This window comes from Salmo salar, chromosome 18 (genome assembly GCF_965601325.2).
Source record: "Salmo salar chromosome 18, fSalSal1, whole genome shotgun sequence".
NCBI lineage: Eukaryota > Metazoa > Chordata > Actinopteri > Salmoniformes > Salmonidae > Salmo > Salmo salar.
The window spans coordinates 53,794,791-53,820,460 of record NC_138308.1 but is presented as its reverse complement, the minus strand read 5'-3'; the positions used below and the strand labels follow the sequence as shown (position 1 = coordinate 53,820,460).

Below are 25,670 nucleotides of genomic sequence, written 5' to 3'. Positions count from 1 at the left end.
CGTTCCCTCGCAGAGCGGGCCGCATCCCTAAAAACCGACGTTCCCTTGCAGAGCGGGCCGCAGCACTAAACATTGGCTTTCCCTGTCCGTTCCCTTGCAGAGCAGGCCGCAGCCCTCAACATCAGCCTTCCCTGTCCGTTCCCTTGCAGAGCGGGCCGCAGCCATAACTCAACAGTAAATATTTGATAAGGCTGAGTGCACTGGAATGCAAAGGAGTGGGCTGCAGCTCATGCAGAGCTAAGTAGTGTGTGTGTGTGTGTGTGTGTCGAGGCTTCATCATCCTGTGAAAGGTTCCGACAGCCGGGGGGAAATAGAACGCTGCTATCTGATGAAGGTCACAGTCTCTCCCTACAGAACACACACACACAATCAGTCTCTCCCTACAGAACACACACACACAATCAGTCTCTCCCTACAGAACACACACAATCAGTCCCTCCCTACAGAACACAGACACACACAATCAGTCCCTCCCTACAGAACACAGACACACACAATCAGTCTCTCCCTACAGAACACACACAATCAGTCTCTCCCTACAGAACACACACAATCAGTCTCTCCCTACAGAACACACACAATCAGTCTCTCCCTACAGAACACACACAATCAGTCTCTCCCTACAGAACACACACAATCAGTCTCTCCCTACAGAACACACACAATCAGTCCCTCCCTACAGAACACAGACACACACAATCAGTCTCTCCCTACAGAACACAGACAGACCTCTACATGACCAGCCAAGCTGTCAGTGAGCAGCTCTATATTCCAGTCCTCTACATGAATAGCCATGCTGTCAGTGTGCAGCTCTATATTCCAGTCCTCTACATGACCAGCCAAGCTGTCAGTGAGCTACTGGCTGAAACTATACAAAGCTCTGGAGCATCACTAACTACTGGCTGAAACTACACTAACCTCTGGAGCATCACTAACTACTGGCTGAAACTACACTAACCTCTGGAGCATCACTAACTACTGGCTGAAACGACACTAACCTCTGGAGCATCACTAACTACTGGCTGAAACGACACAAACCTCTGGAGCATCACTAACTACTGGCTGAAACTACACTAACCTCTGGAGCATCACTAACTACTGGCTGAAACTACACAAACCTCTGGAGCATCACTAACTACTGGCTGAAACTACACTAACCTCTGGAGCATCACTCACAAAAAATATTGCATTCCCTTTCTGTTCTGCTTCTGTGGTCGGCTTTGCACAGCTAATCTGTAATCATCAACCTGATGTTGAGTTGCCTAGCTACAATAGACTGTTGTGTTACTACAGTCTGTAATCATCATCCTGATGTTGAGTTGCCTAGCTACAATAGACTGTTGTGTTACTACAGTCTGTAATCATCATCCTGATGTTGAGTTGCCTAGCTACAATAGACTGTTGTGTTACTACAGTCTGTAATCATCATCCTGATGTTGAGTTGCCTAGCTACAATAGACTTGTGTTACTACAGTCTGCAATCATAATCCTGACGTTGAGTTGCCTAGCTACAATAGACTTGTGTTACTACAGTAGAGCGAGAGAGATGTGTGAGGCCAATTTCACCGGTTCCCAGCTAGCTACACATAGCTCCACATTCCTGCTCTATGAGAGCCCAACGTGACCTGTTCCCAGCTAGCTAGCTACACGTAGCTCCACATTCCTGCTCTATGAGAGCCCAACGTGACGTGTTCCCAGCTAGCTAGCTACACGTAGCTCCACATTCCTGCTCTATGAGAGCCCAACGTGACCTGTTCCCAGCGAGCTAGCTACACGTAGCTCCACATTCCTGCTCTATGAGAGCCTAACGTGACCTGTTCCCAGCTAGCTAGCTACATGTAGCTCCACATTCCTGCTCTATGAGAGCCCAACGTGACTTGTTCCCAGCTAGCTACACGTAGCACCACATTCCTGCTCTATGAGAGCCCAACGTGACCTGTTCCCAGCTAGCTAGCTACATGTAGCTCCACATTCCTGCTCTATGAGAGCCCAACGTGACCGGTTCCCAGCTAGCTAGCTACATGTAGCTCCACATTCCTGCTCTATGAGAGCCCAACGTGACCGGTTCCCAGCTAGCTAGCTACATGTAGCTCTACATTCCTGCTCTATGAGAAAAACCAGAGCTCACAAGAACTCCTTGGCAGGCAAGACAGTAGAAAGCTGTTTTTTCCTCCCTTCCATTTCTTTTTTTTTTTGCCAAATTCCATTTTCATGAACATTGTCTGGCATTGTCTGGCAGTCAACAGTTTATTAGGTACACCAGCCGGTTCTCCAAACTGGATGGCTCTTACAGACCGTGAGTCACTTGGCCGTGGCTTGTTATATAAATCAGGCAGACAGACATCCAGGTCCTGTCAGATTGAACGTTAGAAGACACAACAAGTAACCTAAAGCCACTTTGAGCATGGTATGATGGTCGGTGGAACGGATTACGGGCTCCCGAGAGGCGCAGCGGTATAACGCACTGCATCTCAGTGTTAGAGGCGTCACTGCAGTCCCTGGATCCAATCCAATTTGTTAATAGACCAATAAGAAAGAGAGTTTCAAACCTCTGCCAATAAAAGCTAGTTTTTCCAGTTTTCCCCTCCCCACTCAGACCACTCCCAGACAGTCCTTGAGAAATGACGCTTTGCTAAAAAGCCGTTGTTTCTTTTTGACCGGTTTAATTGAAAACAAAATCACATGAAGGTGATTTGATATTGAGATAAAAATGGCTGGATATTTAATGAAATGTACCCAGACTTTACCCTGTAAAATTTCAGAACGTATGTTTTACAACTCTGTGTGACCATCTGCCTCACGCAGGGCGACACATCTCAATCATATAGAGCTGATCAGGCTGTCGATCTTAAGAGTATTCAGAGTATTTAGTCAGTGTTGATATTGTACAGTATACAGACCAGGTAGAGTATTCAGAGTATTTAGTCAGTGTTGATATTGTACAGTATACAGACCAGGTAGAGTATTCAGAGTATTTAGCTACAGTGTTGATATTGTACAGTATACAGGCCAGGTAGAGTATTCAGAGTATTTAGTCAGTGTTGATATTGTACAGTATACAGGCCAGGTAGAGTATTCAGAGTATTTAGTCAGTGTTGATATTGTACAGTATACAGGCCAGGTAGAGTATTCAGAGTATTTAGAAACAGTGTTGATATTGTACAGTATACAGGCCAGGTAGAGTATTCAGAGTATTTAGCTACAGTGTTGATATTGTACAGTATACAGGCCAGGTAGAGTATTCAGAGTATTTAGCTACAGTGTTGATGTGATGTTGGTTGCTGTTTGGAACTGAAATGAGTTACTGGTACGTCCTGTACCGCAGGAAGTACATTAGCCAGGAAGAGCTCAGTCCATACTTAGACACATTATAATGACTGTGTGGTGGATAGGAAGCTAATAGACAACCTGCAGACAGACTCCGCTTCGGCTCTAACGACCACGCCTTCCCAAAACAACACAGACTGAACCGTTCACAACGGGAGGTAAACGTCACAATCACAATAGCCAGGCTAGCAGGGGCAGGACAACACCAGTACCGCGATACCTATAGCCTTAATGTTGGAAACAAGCTACAGCACACAATATCTACCATTCAGAAGGTTTTTAAACAAGCTATAGCACACAATATCTACCATACAGAAGGTTTTTAAACAAGCTATAGCACACAATATCTACCATACAGAAGGTTTTTAAACAAGCTATAGCACACAATATCTAGCATACAGAAGGTTTTTAAACAAGCTATAGCACACAATATCTACCATACAGAAGGTTTTTAAACAAGCACACAATATCTACCATACAGAAGGTTTTTAAACAAGCACACAATATCTACCATACAGAAGGTTTTTAAAACAAGCTATAGCACACAATATCTACCATACAGAAGGTTTTTAAAAGGACCAAAGTGTTTGCGTCAAAACTCTTAAAAAGGTTGAGGTTATTTCACTAAACACGACAGCGAACAGCAGAACACAAAGACAACAGCTAAATGACCTTTATGTAAATAAAGCTGTGGTTACCACTCCCTTGGGGTGATTCTCTCTGAGCTGAAAACGACAAGAGCCCAAAACAGATGTTCACATGTCCAGTCCACAGAACACACTGCTGTAGCTTTAGAGAACGCAGGAGGACCCAGTCCATTAACTAGCTTTAGAGAACGCAGGAGGATCCAGACCATAAACTAGCTTTAGAGAACGCAGGAGGATCCAGTCCATAAACTAGCTTTAGAGAACGCAGGAGGATCCAGTCCATAAACTAGCTTTAGAGAACGCAGGAGGATCCAGTCCATAAACTAGCTTTAGAGAACGCAGGAGGATCCAGTCCATAAACTAGCTTTAGAGAACGCAGGAGGATCCAGTCCATAAAACTAGCTTTAGAGAACGCAGGAGGATCCAGTCCATAAAACTAGCTTTAGAGAACGCAGGAGGATCCAGTCCATAAAACTAGCTTTAGAGAACGCAGGAGGATCCAGTCCATAAAACTAGCTTTAGAGAACGCAGGAGGATCCAGTCCATAAACTAGCTTTAGTAAACAGACGAGACAGAGAAGAGGAAAAAGTGTGTTTCTCTGAGTCCAAGGTTTGGTCTTGAGGTCAGGCTGTGGAGAGAGAGAGACGGTCCTCCTGCTCGGCCACACGGCAGATATTTTAAGTGCCTGAGAAAAAGGGGAACTGATGCAGAGTGAGGAGAGAAGAGAGAGATAGACTCTTCCCCCTGTTCTGCTTGCTCCCCTTTCTCTCCCTCCCCCGGGCTTTATTGGCGTGGGAAACATATGTTTACATTGCCAAAGCAAGTGAAATAGATAATAATCTCTCTCTCTCTCTCTCTCTCTCTCTCTCTCTCTCTCTCTCTCTCTCTCTCTCTCTCTCTCTCTGGGGCTCTGTCTCTCTCTGGGGCTCTGTCTCTCTCTGGGGCTCTGTCTCTCTCTGGGGCTCTGTCTCTCTCTGGGGCTCTGTCTCTCTCTGGGGCTCTGTCTCTCTCTGGGGCTCTGTCTCTCTCTGGGGCTCTGTCTCTCTCTGGGGCTCTGTCTCTCTCTGGGGCTCTGTCTCTCTCTGGGGCTCTGTCTCTCTCTGGGGCTCTGTCTCTCTGGGGCTCTGTCTCTCTGGGGCTCTGTCTCTCTGTTCCTGTACAGTGGAGGAGTATTATTCAGTCTGTCATCAGCAGAGAGAGAACAAACAGCAGAGAAATCTCTCTCTCCTCTTCTTCTCTCTCTTTCCTGCTAGAACTGGGTCAGTGTCATCCTTCACAAGGATGTTACACAACCCACCCCTCTCTTCTTCCAAACACAGACCAGAGTTTTGCTGCAGCCCCTCCTCAACTCCTGGAATGTGTGTCTGTGTTTGCCGTTGTGCATTGCGAGGGGTGTGTGTGTTTGCCGTTGTGCATTGCGAGGTGTGTGTGTGTGTTTGCCGTTGTGCGTTGCGAGGGGTGTGTGTGTGTGTGTGTGTGTGTGTGTGTGTGGTTGCCGTTGTGCGGGGTGTGTGCTGGTCAGTGAGCCACTGCAGAGCCCCCTGCGTGAGAGGGAAAGCGAGAGGGAGGAGCGAGCAGTGAGAGAAAAACATATACATGATCTAATACAAATCTTAGAATCGACTATTAACCTCGACGGTCGCCTAGGATAGGGGGCGCTACAGCGATTTCTGAAAAAAAATTGTGCCCATTTTAAATGGCCTCCTGCTCAAACTCAGAAGCTAGGATATGCATATAATTAATACTTGTGGATAGAAATCACCCTAAAGTTTCTAAAACTGTCTGTGAGTATAACAGAACTCATATGGCAGTCAAAACCCCGAGACCGATTGTAACAGGATGTGGAATTCTGAATTGCGGATGCAACTTCATCACTTTGCCTATAACTCACACCGTGAGCAATGGTTCATTGAGCACTTCCTATTGCTTCCACTAGATGTCCCCAGTCTTTACAAAGTGGTTTGAGTCTCCTACTGTGAAAACTGACTGAATGAGACGCTGTGGAACGTGGTCACATGAGGAGGGCCATCACCATTATGACGCCGGCGCCCCTGGCTACCCTCCCCTTTCGAAACGTTTAGAAAGACAAGTGCAATCGTCCCCCTTGAATTTTATTGGAGCTCTGGTTGAAAAAGGCCCTAAAGATTTATGTTATACAACGTTTGACATGTTTGAACGAACCTAAATTTAAAAAAAAAATGCATTTTATTGAAAGAGTAGTCCCACGGCCGACGGAGCTTTTGGTGCAGCCTTCAGAACACGCTAACAAGAACAAGCTATTGGGACGTAAAGGATTAACTTTTTCGAACGAAAATACATTTGTTGTGGACCTGGGATTCCTGGAAGTGCTTTCTGCTGAAGATAGTCAAAGGTAAGGGATTATTGACAATAGTATACAAGAGTAGATTTGATAAGCGATTGTTCCAAGATGGAGCTGACCTGTAACGGTAGCCTATTTTTCTGAGTATCGCATCCCCTTTTATCGCAAAGTGTGATTACCCAGTAAAGTTATTTTTAAATCTGGCATTGCAGGTGCTTTCAAGAGATGCTAATCTATAAATCTTAGAATGACAATATTACATTTTAAAAATGTTTTCGAATAGTAATTTAGTAAATTGTAGCGCTGTTTCACCGGACGCATTTGAGGGAAAATAGTTAGTCAACGTTACGCACCGATGTAAAATGCTGTTTTTATATATAAATATGAACTTTATCGAACAAAATAATGCATGTATTGTGTAACATGATGTCCTAGGTGTGTCATCTGATGAAGATTGTCAAAGGTTAGTGCTGCATTTAGCTGTTTTTTGGTTATTTGTGATGCATGTGGTTGGTCGGAAAATGGCTATGTGGCTACTTTTACGATATACTCCTCTAACATAATCTAATGTTTTGCTTTTGCTGTAAAGCCTTTTTGAAATCGGACAACGTGGTTCGATTCAGGAGAGGTGTATCTATAAAACGATATAACATAGTCCTATATTTGAAAAAATATATATATTAAATTTTGTTATGCTAATGGCGATAGGATTTTTCGCTGGATGTCCGCTGGATGTCCGTCCCGCATACGGGATGAGCCCGACCAGGGGTTAAAGACTACCAGAACCCACTGGATTCTCCAATTACCATAAATGAACTACAGGACAAAATACAAAACCCTCCAACCCAAAAAGGCCTGTAGTGTTAATGGTATCCTCAATTAAATGATAAAATATACAGACAACAAATTCCAATTGGCTATACTTAAACTCTTTAACATCATCCTCAGCTCTGGCACCTTCCCCAATATTTGGAACCAAGGACTGATCACCCCAAATCCACAAAAGTGGAGACAAATTTGACCCCAATCCACAAAAGTGGAGACAAATTTGACCCCAATAACTACCGTGGGATATGCGTCAACAGCAACCTTGGGAAAATCCTCTGCATTATCATTAACAGCAGACTCGTACATTTCCTCAGTGAAAACAATGTACTGAGCAAATGTCAAATTGGCTTTTTACCAAATTATCGTACGACAGACCACACAGTCACCCTGCACACCCTAATCGACAAACAAACCAAAACAAAGGCAAAGTCTTCTCATGCTTTGTTGATTTATAAAAAAGCCTTTGATTCAATTTGGCATGAGGGTTTGCAATACAAATTGATGGAAACATTATAAAAATCCATGTACACAAACAAGCGTGCGGTTAAAATCGTCCAAGAAAAAATTGTAATTCTTCCCACAAGGCCGTGGGGTGAGGCAGGGATGCAGCTTAAGCCCCAACCTCTTCAATATATATATTGGGGAGGGCACTAGAACAGTCTGCAACATCCGGCCTCACCTTACTAGAATCTGAAGTCAAATGTCTACTGTTTGCTGATGATCTGGTGCTTCTGATCTGGTGCTTCTGTCCCCAACCAAGGAGGGCCTACAGCAGCACCTAGATCTTCTGCACAGATTCTGTCAGACCTGGGCCCTGACAGTAAATCTCAGTAAGAAGGTCCAGTCGCCAGAACCACAAATACAAATTCCATCTAGACACCGTTGCCCTAGAGAACACCAAAAAACTATACATACCTCGGCCTAAACATCAGCGCCACAGGTAACTTCCACAAAGCTGTGAACGATCTGAGAGACAAGGCAAGAAGGGCCTTCTATGCCATCAAAAGGAACATAAAATTCAACATACCAACTAGGATCTGGCAAAAAACACTTGAATCAGTTATAGAACCCATTGCCCTTTATGGTTGTGATGTCTGGGGTCCGCTCACCAACCAAGAATTCACAAAATGGGACGAACACCAAATTGAGACTCTGCATGCAGAATTCTGCAAAAATATCCCCCATGTACAACGTAAAACACCAAATAATGCACGCAGAGCAGAATTTGTCTGATACCCGCTAATTATCAAAATCCAGAAAAGAGACGTTAAATTCTACAACCACCTAAAAGGAAGCGATTCCCAAACCTTCCATAACAAAGCCACCACCTACAGAGAGATGAACCTGGAGAAGAGTCCCCTAAGCAAGCTGGTCCTGGGGCTCTGTTCACAAACACACCCTACAGAGCCCCAGGACAGCAACACAATTAGACCCAACCAAATCATGAGAAAACAAAAAGATAATTACTTGACATATTGGAATGAATTAACCAAAGAACAGAGCAAACTAGAATGCTATTTGTCCCTAAACAGAGAGTACACAGTGGCAGAATACCTGACCACTGTGACTGACCCAAACTTAAGGAAAGCTTTGACTATGTACAGACTCATTGAGCATAGCCTTGCTATTGACAACTTTTGGAACTTCTGTGAGTGTAATGTCTACAGTTCATTTTTATTGTTTATTATCTACTTCACTTGCTTCGGCAATGTTAACATATGTTGTTTCCCATGCCAATAAAGCCCCTTGAATTGAATTGAGAGAGAGCAGTGAGAGAGAGAGAGCAGCGAGAGAGAGAGAGATCAGTGAGAGAGCAGCGAGAGAGGGAGAGCAGCGGAAGGAGAGAGAGCAGAGGAGGGAGAGAGAGAGCAGAGGAGGGAGAGAGAGAGCAGAGGAGGGAGAGAGAGAGCAGAGGAGGGAGAGAGAGAGCAGAGGAGGGAGAGAGAGAGCAGAGCAGCGAGAGAGAGCAGAGCAGCGAGAGAGAGCAGAGCAGCGAGAGAGGGAGAGCAGCGAGAGAGGGAGAGCAGCGAGAGAGGGAGAGCAGCGAGAGAGGGAGAGCAGCGAGAGAGGGAGAGCAGCGGGAGAGAGAGAGAGAGCAGCGGGAGAGAGAGAGAGAGCAGCGGGAGAGAGAGAGAGAGCAGCGGGAGAGAGAGAGAGAGAGCAGAGTGAGGGAGAGAGAGAGAGCAGAGGGAGGGAGAGAGAGAGCAGAGGGAGGGAGAGAGAGAGAGCAGAGGGAGGGAGAGAGGAGAGCAGAGGGAGGGAGAGGAGAGAGCAGAGGGAGGGAGAGAGAGAGCAGAGGGAGGGAGAGAGAGAGCAGAGGGAGGGAGAGAGAGAGCAGAGGGAGGGAGAGAGAGAGCAGAGGGAGGGAGAGAGAGAGAGCAGAGGGAGGGAGAGAGAGAGAGCAGAGGAGGGAGAGAGAGAGCAGAGGAGGGAGAGAGAGCAGAGGAGGGAGAGAGAGAGCAGAGGAGGGAGAGAGAGAGCAGAGGAGGGAGAGAGAGAGCAGAGGAGGGAGAGAGAGAGCAGAGGAGGGAGAGAGAGAGCAGAGGAGGGAGAGAGAGAGCAGAGGAGAGAGAGAGAGCAGAGGAGAGAGAGAGAAAACAGAGAGAGAAGCGGAGGCGTGTTTGAAGTCAGCAGCAGGAGAAGGGTGGTGCTGTTTAAAGTGGAACTAATCCTCCACATCCCAGGTGACAGAGAGGAAGGGACGGACGGACGGAGAGGAAGGGACGGACGGAGAGGAAGGGACGGACGGACAGAGAGGAAGGGACGGACGGACGGACGGAGAGGAAGGGACGGACGGACGGACGGAGAGGAAGGGACGGACGGACGGAGAGGAAGGGACGGACGGACGGAGAGGAAGGGACGGACGGACGGAGAGGAAGGGACGGACGGACGGAGAGGAAGGGACGGACGGACGGAGAGGAAGGGACGGACGGACGGAGAGGAAGGGACGGACGGACGGAGAGGAAGGGACGGACGGACGGAGAGGAAGGGACGGACGGACGGAGAGGAAGGGACGGACCGGACGGAGAGGGAAGGGACGGACGGACGGAGAGGAAGGGACGGACGGACAGAGAGGAAGGGACGGACGGACAGAGAGGAAGGGACGGACGGACAGAGAGGAAGGGACGGACGGACAGAGAGGAAGGGACGGACGGACAGAGAGGAAGGGACGGACGGACAGAGAGGAAGGGACGGACGGACAGAGAGGAAGGGACGGACGGACAGAGAGGAAGGGACGGACGGACAGAGAGGAAGGGACGGACGGACAGAGAGGAAGGGACGGACGGACAGAGAGGAAGGGACGGACGGACAGAGAGGAAGGGACGGACGGACAGAGTCACTTCCAGCATGACTCCCCCGGCTGGGCTAAAACAACAACAGACATGAATAATAACACCTCGACTACACACATCACATCAACAGTCATCTCTGTTTACCCGTCACAAGACCTGATGCTCATTTATAAAACCCTCTTAGGCCTCACTTCCCCCTATCTGAGATATCTACTGCAGCCCTCATCCTCCCCATATAACACCCGTTCACTCCCCCCTATCTGAGATATCTACTGCAGCCCTCATCCTCCCCATACAACACCCGTTCACTCCCCCCTATCTGAGATATCTACTGCAGCCCTCATCCTCCACATACAACACCCGTTCACTCCTCCCTATCTGAGATATCTACTGCAGCCCTCATCCTCCCCATACAACACCCGTTCACTCCCCCCTATCTGAGATATCTACTGCAGCCCTCATCCTCCACATACAACACCCGTTCTGCCAGTCACATTCTGTTAAAGGTCCCCAAAGCGAACACATCCCTGGATCTCTCCTCTTTTCAGTTCGCTGCAGCTAGCGACTGGAACGAGCTGCAACAAAACACTCAAACTGGACAGTTTTATCTCCATCTCTTCATTCAAAGACTCAAATCATGGACATTCTTACTGACAGTTGTGGCTGCTTTGTGTGATGTATTGTTGTCTCTACCTTCTTGCCCTTTGAGCTGTTGTCTGAGCCCAATAATGTTTGTACCCTGTTGTGTGTAACTATTCCCCAGGTCGTTGCTGTAAATGAGAATGTGTTCTCAGTCAACTTACAAGGTAAAATATTACTGTTATAAAAAAAATACTGCTTTGGTAATATCTACAAATAGTATTTCATGACAATAAAGCAATTAGAATTTGAGGGAGAGACTTGGCACACACCACTACGATCCAGTAAGACTTTCACAGACGGATTAGAGAGAGGACAAAGAGGGAAGAGAGAGAGAGAACTCCCTGCAGTAGCAGTAACAATCACATAGCTGTTACACAAACTCAATTTAAACACCACTGCTCTTTCATTAAACCCAGGGCGCTGTATTTCAAGGTGTTAGAGAGGACAATTAACATTCATTTCATAATGGATAGTTATACACTGTAATTACTAGTGTACCGTATAGCGCAGTACGCACACACAGTAGACGGGCCTACCGTCTCACACAGCGGCAAGTATCTGTAGGGTAATACCGTATATCTGGAGACTTGACGTAAACCCAGCCAGTCTATAGTATCTGTAGGGTAATACCGTATATCTGGAGACTAGACGTAAACCCAGCCAGTCTATAGTATCTGTAGGGTGTAGACAGGCAGCTCTGAAGCCAGTCTCTCCCCAGCCAGTCTATAGTATCTGTAGGGTGTAGACAGGCAGCTCTGAAGCCAGTCTCTCCTCAGCCAGTCTATAGTATCTGTAGGGTGTAGACAGGCAGCTCTGAAGCCAGTCTCTCCCCAGCCAGTCTATAGTATCTGTAGGGTGTAGACAGGCAGCTCTGAAGCCAGTCTCTCCCCAGCCAGTCTATAGTATCTGTAGGGTGTAGACAGGCAGCTCTGAAGCCAGTCTCTCCCCAGCCAGTCTATAGTATCTGTAGGGTGTAGACAGGCAGCTCTGAAGCCAGTCTCTCCTCAGCCAGTCTATAGTATCTGTAGGGTGTAGACAGGCAGCTCTGAAGCCAGTCTCTCCCCAGCCAGTCTATAGTATCTGTAGGGTGTAGACAGGCAGCTCTGAAGCCAGTCTCTCCCCAGCCAGTCTATAGTATCTGTAGGGTGTAGACAGGCAGCTCTGAAGCCAGTCTCTCCCCAGCCAGTCTATAGTATCTGTAGGGTGTAGACAGGCAGCTCTGAAGCCAGTCTCTCCTCAGCCAGTCTATAGTATCTGTAGGGTGTAGACAGGCAGCTCTGAAGCCAGTCTCTCCCCAGCCAGTCTATAGTATCTGTAGGGTGTAGACAGGCAGCTCTGAAGCCAGTCTCTCCTCAGCCAGTCTATAGTATCTGTAGGGTGTAGACAGGCATCTCTGAAGCCAGTCTCTCCCCAGCCAGTCTATAGTATCTGTAGGGTGTAGACAGGCAGCTCTGAAGCCAGTCTCTCCCCAGCCAGTCTATAGTATCTGTAGGGTGTAGACAGGCAGCTCTGAAGCCAGTCTCTCCCCAGCCAGTCTATAGTATCTGTAGGGTGTAGACAGGCAGCTCTGAAGCCAGTCTCTCCTCAGCCAGTCTATAGTATCTGTAGGGTGTAGACAGGCAGCTCTGAAGCCAGTCTCTCCCCAGCCAGTCTATAGTATCTGTAGGGTGTAGACAGGCTCCTCCCACTAGGACTCAGGAAACCAGATGATTAAACTACAGATGGAATCAGTTCTGATCAACTCCACAGGGGGGTGAAAGAACACAGTGATGCTGCTGTCCAATAAACATCCAGGGTCTTATTCTGGGGACAAGATGATCCTACCGGACTGACCTTTAATAACCTCATCCTGTAGACCAGCCGGGCCGCAGAGCCTACCAGCACTGGGTCAGCCGGGCCGCAGAGCCTACCAGCACTGGGTCAGCCGGGCCGCAGAGCCTACCAGCACTGGGTCAGCCGGGCCGCAGAGCCTACCTTCACTGGGTCAGCCGGGCCGCAGAGCCTACCAGCACTGGGTCAGCCGGGCCGCAGAGCCTACCAGCACTGGGTCAGCCGGGCCGCAGAGCCTACCAGCCTATAGTATCTGTAGGGAGTAGACAGGCAGGGTTTGGAGCGAGTAGTCGCACTTCGCTTCGCTCCCAGGTAATATTACATTTCATTACATTACAACGGTTTGATTTGTTTGATCTGAGCAATTGTTTTTTTAGCTAGCTACATAGCCGTCTTTGTATCAAAGATAATTGTGTAATTTAGAGTAATTATCGAGGTTAGCTAGCCAGCCGCGACGCCGTTGTCCAGACTCCAGACTTAGTCAACACACCTAGTCATCATCAACCCACTGCTAGCTAGCCAACCTTTACCGACTAGCAGCACTGTAGAAACTAATACATTACAACGGAACGATTTGACTAGTGCAGTGTTAGCTAGCTACATAGTTGTCTTTGTCATAGTTTGATAATTGTGTAGTTTAGAGTAATTATCGAGGTTAGCTGGCCAGCTATTTTCGTCCCCCGCGACGCCATTTTTCCAAACCTAGCCAACTATTACCGACGAGCAGCATTGTAGAAATTAAATACATTACAAAGGAACGTCTTGATTAGTGCTATGTTAGCTAGCTACATAGTTGCTTTTGTATCATGATATGGTGTAGTACTTTAACTATCGAGGTTACCTAGCCAGCTACACGTTCAAACAAAGTCAACAACGCAGCCACTGCTAGCTAGCCTACTTCACCAGCCAGCAGTACTGTATCATTTTCGTCATTTTAGTCAATAAGATTTTTGCAACGTAAGCTTAACTTTCTGAACATTCGAGACGTGTAGTCCACTAGTCATTCCAATCTCCTTTGCATTAGCGTAGCCTCTTCTGTAGCCTGTCAACTATGTGTCTGTCTATCCCTGTTCTCTCCCCTCTGCACAGGCCATACAAACGCTTCACACCGTGTGGCCGCTGCCACTCTAACCTGGTGGTCCCATCGCGCACGACCCACGTGGAGTTCCAGGTCTCCGGCAGCCTCTGGAACTGCCGGTCTGCGGCCAACAAGGCAGAATTCATCTCAGCCTATGCTACCCTCCAGTCCCTCGACTTCTTGGCGCTGACGGAAACATGGATTACCACAGATAACACTGCTACTCCTCTCTCCTCATCTGCCCACGTGTTCTCGCATACCCCGAGAGCATCTGGCCAGCGGGGTGGTGGCACTGGAATCCTCATCTCTCCCAAGTGGACATTCTCTCTTTCTCCCCTGACCCATCTGTCTATCGCCTCCTTTGAATTCCATGCTGTCACAGTTACCAGCCCTTTCAAGCTTAACATCCTTATCATTTATCGCCCTCCAGGTTCCCTTGGAGAGTTCATCAATGAGCTTGACGCCTTGATAAGTTCCTTTCCTGAGGATGGCTCACCTCTCACAGTTCTGGGTGACTTTAACCTCCCCACGTCTACCTTTGACTCATTCCTCTCTGCCTCCTTCTTTCCACTCCTCTCCTCTTTTGACCTCACCCTCTCACCTTCCCCCCCTACTCACAAGGCAGGCAATACGCTTGACCTCATCTTTACTAGATGCTGTTCTTCCACTAATCTCATTGCAACTCCCCTCCAAGTCTCCGACCACTACCTTGTATCCTTTTCCCTCTCGCTCTCATCCAACACTTCTCACTCTGCCCCTACTCGGATAGTATTGCGCCGTCCCAACATTCGCTCTCTCTCTCTCGCTACTCTCTCCTCTCCATCCTATCATCTCTTCCCTCTGCTCAAACCTTCCCCAACCTATCTCCTGATTCTGCCTCCTCAACCCTCCTCTCCTCCCTTTCTGCATCCTTTGATTCTCTATGTCCCCTATCCTCCAGGCCGGCTCGGTCCTCCCCTCCTGCTCCGTGGCTCGACGACTCATTGCGAGCTCACAGAACAGGGCTCCGGGCAGCCGAGCGGAAATGGAGGAAAACTCGCCTCCCTGCGGACCTGGCATCCTTTCACTCCCTCCTCTCTACATTTTCCTCTTCTGTCTCTGCTGCTAAAGCCACTTTCTACCACTCTAAATTCCAAGCATCTGCCTCTAACCCTAGGAAGCTCTTTGCCACCTTCTCCTCCCTCCTGAATCCTCCTCCCCCCCTCATCCCTCTCTGCGGATGACTTCTTCAACCATTTTCAAAAGAAGGTCGACGACATCCGATTCTCGTTTGCTAAGTCAAACGACACCGCTGGTCCTGCTCACACTGCCCTACCCTGTGCTTTGACCTCTTTCTCCCCTCTCTCTCCAGATGAAATCTCGCGTCTTGTGACGGCCGGCCGCCCAACAACCTGCCCGCTTGACCCTATCCCCTCCTCTCTTCTCCAGACCATTTCCGGAGACCTTCTCCCTTACCTCACCTCGCTCATCAACTCATCCTTGACCGCTGGCTACGTCCCTTCCGTCTTCAAGAGAGCGAGAGTTGCACCCCTTCTAAAAAAACCTACACTCGATCCCTCCGATGTCAACAACTACAGACCAGTATCCCTTCTTTCTTTTCTCTCCAAAACTCTTGAACGTGCCGTCCTTGGCCAGCTCTCCGGCTATCTCTCTCAGAATGATCTTCTTGATCCAAATCAGTCAGGTTTCAAGACTGGTCATTCAACTGATTCTGCTCTTCTGTGTCACGGAGGCTCTCCGCACTGCTAAAGCTAACTCTCTCTCCTCTGCTCTCATCCTTCTAGACCTATCTGCTGCCTTTGATACTGTGAACCATCAGATCCTCCTCTCCACCCTCTGCGAGTTGGGCATCTCCGGCGCAGCCCACGCTTGGATTGCGTCCTACCTGACAGGTCGCTCCTACCATGTCGCGTGGCGAGAATCTGTCTCCGCACCACGTGCTCTCACCACTGGTATCCCCCAGGGCTCTGTTCTAGGCCCTCTCCTATTCTCGCTATACACCAAGTCACTTGGCTCTCTCATATCCTCACATGGTCTCTCCTATCATTGCTATGCAGAGGACACACAATCTTCTCCTTTCCCCCTTCTGATAACCAGGTGGCGAATTGCATCTCTGCATGTCTGGCAGACATATCAGTGTGGATGACGAATGAAACTCGGCAAGACTGAGCTGCTCTTCCTCCCGGGGAAGGACTGCCCGTTCCATGATCTCGCCATCACGGTTGACAACTCCCTTGTGTCCTCCTCCCAGAGTGCTAAGAACCTTGGCGTGACCCTGGACAACACCCTGTCGTTCTCCACTAACATCAAGGCGGTGACCCGATCCTGTAGGTTCATGCTCTACAACATTCGCAGAGTACGACCCTGCCTCACACAGGAAGCGGCGCAGGTCCTAATCCAGGCACTTGTCATCTCCCGTCTGGATTACTGCAACTCGCTGTTGGCTGGGCTCCCTGCCTGTGCCATTAAACCCCTACAACTCATCCAGAACGCCGCAGCCCGTCTGGTGTTCAACCTTCCCAAGTTCTCTCACGTCACCCCGCTCCTCCGCTCTCTCCACTGGCTTCCAGTTGAAGCTCGCATCCGCTACAACACCATGGTGCTTGCCTACGAAGCTGTGAGGGGAACGGCACCTCCGTACCTTCAGGCTCTGATCAGGCCCTACACCCAAACAAGGGCACTGCGTTCATCCACCTCTGGCCTGCTCGCCTCCCTACCTCTGAGGAAGCACAGTTCCCGCTCAGCCCAGTCAAAACTGTTCGCTGCTCTGGCACCCCAATGGTGGAACAAGCTCCCTCACGACGCCAGGACAGCGGAGTCAATCACCACCTTCCGGAGACACCCGAAACCCCACCTCTTTAAGGAATACCTAGGATAGGATAAAGTAATCCTTCTAACCCCCCCCCCTTAAAAGATTTAGATGCACTATTGTAAAGTGGTTGTTCCACTGGATATCATTAGGTGAATGCACCAATTTGTAAGTCGCTCTGGATAAGAGTGTCTGCTAAATGACTTAAATGTAATGTAAATGTACCAGCACTGGGTCAGCTGGGCCGCAGAGCCTACCAGCACTGGGTCAGCCGGGCCGCAGAGCCTACCAGCACTGGGTCAGCCGGGCCGCAGAGCCTAACAGCACTGGGTCAGCCGGGCCGCAGAGCCTAACAGCACTGGGTCAGCTGGTGCATGACAACTTAAGATACAAAGTACATTTTGTGCACAACATCATTTCACACTGGTTTTTATCCGCAAAAAGTACATTTGGTAGAAACACAACACTGGTGGGAAAATCCGCATAAAGAAAATATGTGCATTCTAGAGAATTCTGTGGCCAACTGGATTCCAGCTACTCAGAGAGAGAAACAGACAACATGAATGGACACCAGTCCCTCCCTACTGCAGCAGCAGAAAGCACTGGCTGAGAGACAGGGAAAACATGAGTGGACTGGAACACCAGTCCCTCCCTACTGCAGGAGCAGAAAGCACTGGCTGAGAGACAGGGAAAACATGAGTGGACTGGAACACCAGTCCCTCCCTACTGCAGGAGCAGAAAGCACTGGCTGAGAGACAGGGACAACATGAGTGGACTGGAACAGTCCCTCCCTACTGCAGGAGCAGAAAGCACTGGCTGAGAGACAGGGACAACATGAGTGGACTGGAACACCAGTCCCTCCCAACTGCAGGAGCAGAAAGCAGCCCAACCCCCACTGTTCAAAGCCATATGACATTTGAAATGTCTGTTGTTTTGAAAGTTTTGTTTCAGATGTACTGTTTACTCTTCATCTTCGATTGTTTATTATCCATTTCACTCGCTTTTGCAATTTAAGCATACGCTTCCCCATGCCAATAAAGTCATCTGAATTGGAGAGAGAGGGAGGGGGGGAGAGGGAGGGGGGGAGAGGGAGGAGAGGAGAGGGAGGGGGGGAGAGGGAGGAGAGGAGAGGGAGGAGAGGGAGGGGGGAGAGGGAGGAGAGGGAGGGAGGAGAGGGAGGGAGGAGAGGGAGGAGAGAGAGGGGAGGAGAGGAGAGGGAGGGGTGAGAGGGAGGGGGAGGGGGAGGGGGGAGAGGGAGAGGGGAGAGGGGGAGGGGGAGGAGAGGGGGGGAGGAGGGGGACGCTTGACTGGCCAGACGGTTACTGAGATAAAGAGGAGATTGTGGTGTCTTGCCTCATGAGGTCAATTTATGAGGGTGCTTTCATGTTTACACATTTAGCTGTGTTACTAGGAAACACTGGAAGACTGTAGTAGAGAGGAGAGGAGCAAGAGAGGAGCAAGAGAGGAGCAAGAGATGAGAGGAGCAAGAGATGAGAGGAGCAAGAGAGGAGAGGGAAGGAGAGGAGAGGGAAGGAGAGAAGAGGAGAGGGAAGGAGAGGGAGGAGGAGAGGAAAGGAGAGAAGAGGAGAGGAAAGGAGAGAAGAGGAGAGGGCAGGAGAGGGAAGGAGAGGGCAGGAGAGGGCAGGAGAGGGAAGGAGAGGGCAGGAGAGGGCAGGAGAGGGCAGGAGAGGGAAGGAGAGGGAAGGAGAGGGCAGGAGAGGGAAGGAGAGGGAAGGAGAGGAGGCAGGAGAGGGAAGGAGAGGGCAGGAGAGGGAAGGTGAGGGCAGGAGAGAAGAGGAAAGGAGAGGAGAGGGTAGAAATAAAACACATGTTTGCTCCAAGAACAGCACATGGAACTAATTAGAGGGGTGGGTGGAGGGACGGGACTTGATCCAAGGCCTCATTCTGATAGTCAACGTTTTCTTCCTCCAGACTGCTGCCCATTAGGCGTTAGTGTACAGAGCACTGAGACTTCACAATGGTTTTCTTCCTCCAGACTGCTGCCCATTAGGTATTAGTGTACAGAGCACTGAGACTACACAATGGTTTTCTTCCTCCAGACTGCTGCCCATTAGGTGTTAGTGTACAGAGCACTGAGACTTCACAATGACAGCTCTCTTCTCACCCAACGAGGACAGTTGTTTACATCAATAACCCTTACAGCTGGACCACACAGAACAGAGTAATGTCCTCTCTGGCACGTCTTCATTGGACATTTACTAACAAAAACTAAAGATAATGACATCATCAAAATGCACCAAGAGAAAGACAACCCGACCCTGAGAAGATTGACTGGCAGAATGTTCAACCCAATTAACAGCTTCTTTCTCTAAAAACTCAATCCCCAAATGTATTCATCAGAATCCCAAGATGCTTCCCCAGATGTATTCATCAGAATCCCAGGATGCTTCCCCAAATGTATTCATCAGAACGCCAGGATGCTTCCCCAAATGTATTCATCAGAACGCCAGGATGCTTCCCCAGATGTATTCATCAGAACGCCAGGATGCTTCCCCAGATGTATTCATCAGAACGCCAGGATGCTTCCCCAGATGTATTCATCAGAACCCCAGGATGCTTCCCAAAATGTATTCATCAGAACCCCAGGATGCTTCCCCAGATGTATTCATCAGAATCCCAGGATGCTTCCCCAAATGTATTCATCAGAATCCCAGGATGCTTCCCCAAATGTATTCATCAGAATCCCAGCTCAATACTACCTATGAAAGTGAAATGCTGATGTGCTGTAGGAGCGGAGCGTCAGAGTGTTTGGTTCACACAGCCCTGACCCTGATGTGGTCTACATACTGTGTGATGTGGTATATTATACTGTATGTTCCAGAGGTAGGCAGGCAGCTGGCCTCTCAGACACCCACAGGAGGAGGAGGACCGCCGTAAGTCTCCCTCAGAGAGGACCGCCGTCCGTCTCCCTCAGAGAGGACCGCCGTCCGTCTCCCTCAGAGAGGACGCCGTCCGTCTCCCTCAGAGAGGACCGCCGTCCGTCTCCCTCAGAGAAGGACCGCCGTCCGTCTCCCTCAGAGAGGACCGCCGTCCGTCTCCCTCAGAGAGGACCGCCGTCCGTCTCCCTCAGAGAGGACCGCCGTCCGTCTCCCTCAGAGAGGACCGCCGTCCGTCTCCCTCCTCTCCCTCAGAGACTTCTATTCCTTCACAATTCTTCTCCTCCTCCCCGTCGCCCCTCTCTTCCTCCCCCCGTCGCCCTCTCTTCCTCCGCCCATCTCGGGCCTGCTTTTCTTTTGTCTGATAAGAGTTCAGGTGATCCTGTCCTCTCTCCTCCTGTCCTCTCTCTCCTCCTGTCCTCTCTCTCCTCCTGTCCTCTCTCTCCTCCTGTCCTCCTCCTGTCCTCTCTGCTGTACGCCAGGCAGAGCAGAAACAGCACTCTGTGGACCAAAATGAGGTCAGATGGAAAAAATGAAAGGGTAAGGAAGGCTATAAATAATGCCCAGCTGTGCTCTGCTCTGAGCATATTCAGAGGTATTTTCAGACTCACTGCGGTCTCTCCCGCCTCACTAGAATGGAGGTCTGCTGCACAACGGGACTCAAATAGTCTAGTATATCAGAAAGCAACCCGGGACTCAAATAGTCTAGTATATATCAGAAAGCAACCCGGGACTCAAATAGTCTAGTATATATCAGAAAGCAACCCGGGACTCAAATAGTCTAGTATATCAGAAAGCAACCCAGGGACTCAAATAGTCTAGTATATATCAGAAAGCAACCCAGGGACTCAAATAGTCTAGTATATATCAGAAAGCAACCCGGGACTCAAATAGTCTAGTATATATCAGAAAGCAACAATTTAAAATGCTTTGTTGCTATATTTTGATCAGCTCGTTAAGCCTACCTCATTTGTGCCGTCTCAGCTTTGTCAACAAAGCAATACAAATGGATCAACTCCTACGGAGGTTTCATCAATTAACATAACCGATGACTATATCATCAATACCATTTGCATAACTATTTGAAAATGCACATATATTTTTTTTTAAACGAAAGCAGTGCAACCTAAACACTAAGATCACACATAACATAGACCTATTCTTTATTCTCTACTACGAACAATAAAAACGCATGAAATTACAGCCGCTTTCCTTTTCCCCCGTGTTCTGCCTTGACTCCAACACGAAAGCTTAAACGTGTTAAAAATGAGGAGAGCCCTGTTCTGAACCAGCAGGCAGACGGCCAACAAGAAACACAGAGTGCAAGACCAAGCCTCCATTAGGTTTAAAGCCAACTCTGTACTCTCCTCCCCTTGCCAGGGCAGACGGACTGGGAGTCACATGGGCTACAGTCTAATTAATATGAGAGTGAGAAAGAGCGAGAGAGACTCAGAGTGTTCACAGTCAAACCCACTGACACCCCCGATCAGATCACAGCAAAATCACAGTCTACTAGAACAGAGCAATACTCAATCATGAGGCATCAATGCCAAATGAACTGAATAATATTAACACATGCTATAGGTGGAAGGAAATTAGTGTGGAAACCTACCAAAAAACTATTAGACAACAACAAATCCTTTTTAGACATCTTCCTGGACAAAACGTTCCACTGTAATAGTGAAGGTATAAACTTGCCAGTAGAAAACCTAAAAACAGTATATTTGACCTATATCAAATCTAAAAACGTCAAACAGAAAACCGAAGAAAATTAACAACACGGACAAACAGTTTGATGAAGAATGCAAAAACCTAAGAAAGAAATGTAGAAACCTGTCCAAACAAAAAAAACTGAGACCTGGAAAACCTGAGTCTACATCTTCACTATGGTGAAACACTAAAACAATACAGAAATACACTACGGAAAAAGAAGGAACAGCACGTCAGAAATCAGCTCAATGTAATTGAAGAATCCATAGAATCCACCAACTTCTGGGAAAATTGGAAAACTTTAAACAAACAACACGAAGAATGATCTATCCAAAATGGAGATGGGTAAACCACTTCTCCAATCTTTTTGGCTCTATAACAAAGAACAAACAAAAACATATACATGATCTAATACAAATCTTAGAATCAACTATTAAAGACTACCAGAACCCACTGGATTCCCCAATTACCTTAAATGAACTACAGGACAAAATACAAAACCCTCCAACCAAAAAGGCCTGTGGTGTTAATGGTATCCTCAAATAAATTATAAAATATACAGACGACAAATTCCAATTAAACTCTTTAACATCATCCTTAGCTCTGGCATCTTCCCCAATATTTGGAACCAAGGACTGATCACCCCAATCCACAAAAGTGGAGACAAATTTGACCCCAATAACTACCGTGGGATATGCGTCAACAGCAACCTTGGGAAAATCCTCTGCATTATCATTAACAGCAGACTCGTACATTTTCTCAGTGAAAACAACAAAGGTCAAATTAGCTTTTAACCAAATTATTGTACGACAGACCACATATTCACCCTGCACACCCTAATTGGCACACAAACAAACAAAGTCTACTCACTCTTTGTTAATTTCAAAAAAGCCTTTGACTCAATTTGACATGAGGGTTTGCTATACAAATTGATGGAAAGTGGTGTTGGGGGGAAAAACATACAACATTATAAAATCCATGTACACAAGTGTGCAGCTAAAATTAGCAAAGACACACATTTCTTCCCACAGGTCCGTGGGGTAAAACAGGGATGCAGCTTAACCTCTCTGGGCTAGGCGGGACGAATTCGTCCCACCTACGCAACAGCCAGTTGAATCCCGTGGCGCGATATTCAAATACCTTAGAAATACTATTACTTCAATTTCTCAAACATATGACTATTTTACAGCATTTTAAAGACAAGACTCGTTAATCTAACCACACTATCCGATTTCAAAAAGGCTTTACAACGAAAGCAAAACATTAGATTATGTCAGCAGAGTACCCAGCCAGAAATAATCAGACACCCATTTTTCAAGCTAGCATATAATGTCGCAAAAACCCAGAAGACAGCTAAATGCAGCACTAACCTTTGATGATCTTCATCAGATGACACACCTAGGACATTATGTTATACAATACATGCATGTTTTGTTCAGTCAAGTTCATATTTATATCAAAAACCAGCTTTTTACATTAGCATGTGACGTTCAGAACTAGCATACCCCCCGCAAACTTCCGGGGAATTTACTAACAATTTACTAAATTACTCACGATAAACGTTCACAAAAAGCATAACAATTATTTTAAGAATTATAGATACAGAACTCCTCTATGCACTCGATATGTCCGATTTTAAAATAGCTTTTTGGTGAAAGCACATTTTGCAATATTCTAAGTACATAGCCCAGCCATCACGGGCAAGCTATTTAGACACCCAGCAAGTTTAGCCTTCACCAAAATCAGATTTACTATTACAAAAGTTTGATTACCTTTGTTGTCTTCGTCAGAATGCACTCCCAGGACTGCTACTTCAATAACAAATGTTGGTTTGGTCCAAAATAATCCATCGTTATATCCAAATAGCGGCGTTTTGTTTGTGCGTTCCAGACACTATCCGAAATGGTAAATCAGGGTCGCGAGCATGGCGCAATTCGTGATAAAAAAAATCTAAATATTCCATTACCGTACTTCGAAGCATGTCAACCGCTGTTTAAAATCCATTTTTATGCCATTTTTCTCGTAAAAAAGCGATAATATTCCGACCGGGAATCTCCTTTTAGGTAAACAGAGGAAAGAAAACAAAGCTTTCAGTCGACGCGGGCACGAGCCTGAGTCTCACAGTACTGTAACCAGCCACTACCCAAACGCGCTACTTTGTTTCAGCCAGAGCCTGCAAAGCCACGAATCAGCTTTTTGCCGCCTTCTGAGAGCCCATGTGAGCCGTAGGAAGTGTCACGTTATAGCAGAGATCCTTTGTAATGGATAGAGATAATCAAGAAGGGGAAGAAATGGTCAGACAGGGTACTTCCTGTACAGAATCTTCTCAGGTTTTGACCTGCCATTTGAGTTCTGTTATACTCACAGACACCATTCAAACAGTTTTAGAAACTTTGGAGTGTTTTCTATCCAAAGCCAATAATTATATGCATATTCTAGTTACTGGGCAGGAGTAGTAACCAGATTAAATCGGGTACGTTTTTTATCCAGCCGTGTCAATACTGCCCCCTAGCACTAACAGGTTATACCCCACCCTCTTCGACATTTATCAAATCAATCATTTGTCACATGTGCCGAAAAACAACAGGTATTCACCTCCAGTGAAATGCTCACTTACAAGCCCTTAACCAACAATACAGTTAAGAAAAATACCTTAAAAAAATACTAATAAAATAAAACAAAACAAGTCATTAAAGGGAAGCAGTAAAATAACAATAGCGTGACTATATACAGAGGGTACCAGTACAGAGTCAATGTGGAGGCTATATACAGGGGGTACCGGTACAGAGTCAATGTGGAGGCTATATACAGGGGGTACCAGCACAGAGTCAATGTGGAGGCTATATACAGGGGGTACCGGTACAGAGTCAATGTGGAGGCTATATACAGGGGGTACCGGTACAGAGTCAATGTGGAGGCTATATACAGGGGGGGTACCGGTACAGAGTCAATGTGGAGGCTATATACAGGGGGGGTACCGGTACAGAGTCAATGTGGAGGCTATATACAGGGTATTACGGTACAGAGTCAATGTGGAGGCTATATACAGGGGGTACCGGTGCAGAGTCAATGTGGAGGCTATATACAGGGGGTACCGGTACAGAGTCAATGTGGAGGCTATATACAGGGGGGGGTACCGGTACAGAGTCAATGTGGAGGCTATATACAGGGGGGGTACCGGTACAGAGTCAATGTGGAGGCTATATACAGGGGGTACCGGTACAGAGTCAATGTGGAGGCTATATACAGGGGGTACCAGCACAGAGTCAATGTGCGGGGGCACCCGTTACTCGAGGTAATTGAGGTAATATGTACATGTAGGTAGAGTTATGAAAGTGACAATGCATAGATAATAACAGAGCAGCAGCAGCAGTATAAGGAAGGGGGGGGGGGGACAATGCAAATAGTCTGGGTAGCCATTTATTTACGTTTTCCAAACTCTCTCAAGAAGAAACAGTTTTATTAGAATCCTATGTCCCCACACCACAGATCTAGAATCATTGTAATCCTATGTACCACACCACAGATCTAGAATCATTGTAATCCTATGTACCACACCACAGATCAAGAATCATTGTAATCCTATGTACCACACCACAGATCAAGAATCATTGTAATCCTATGTACCACACCACAGATCTAGAATCAGATCAAGAATCATTGTAATCCTATGTACCACACCACAGATCTAGAATCATTGTAATCCTATGTACCACACCACAGAACTAGAATCATTGTTACCATGGTAATCCTCAGTGGGTCTAGGTAATGGAGAGAGTGACATCAGAGTGACATCAGATGGTCTGAGTCCAGGGAGATACTGCACTATGGAAGATAGCTGGATCAGTCCTTACCAGAGCTGGCCACTGGATGTGTCTGTCTTTAGTCCCCTGGGTATTTTCCCCCACCAGGGAGCTCTCCCTCCTCTTCGCCCGCACCAGCTGCTGCTCCAGCAGGGAGCTCTCTCTCCTCTTGGCCCACACCAGCTGCTGCTCCAGCAGGAACACCTGGAAGTCCTCGTACACTTTCACCCACTCGCGTTTCTCCCACTCCAGGTCATCAAACTCCACGTACACCTGGGACAAGAGAAGAGAGGGGGTGAGGACATGGGTATACATAGAGAGGGTGTGTGTGTATAGAGAGGTATAACAACCCATTCTGCAGTTTGTTTCATTGTTGTTTCACATGACCTTTCCCACCACGGAGGAGAGGTCAGTAGATTGACAGAGTTTGAGATAGTGTTTACATTTGCATACTGAGAAGAGGATACAATCAACTTTATAAACGTT

At 47.5% G+C, this 25,670-nt stretch overlaps 1 protein-coding gene across 3 annotated transcripts in view; it reads right to left on the bottom strand.

Moving 5' to 3' along the window:
• LOC106592091 (jumonji domain-containing protein 1C) overlaps positions 1–25,670 on the bottom strand; it is a 522,458-nt gene that overhangs the window by 496,031 nt on the left and 757 nt on the right. For all 3 annotated transcript variants that reach the window (XM_082965002.1, XM_082965003.1, XM_082965004.1), the window contains exon 1: positions 25,236–25,670. This exon is cut by the window's right edge. In XM_082965002.1, coding sequence (XP_082821128.1) covers positions 25,236–25,538 — 303 coding nt within the window. In that variant the 5' untranslated portion in view covers positions 25,539–25,670. The remainder of the gene's footprint in view (positions 1–25,235) is intronic.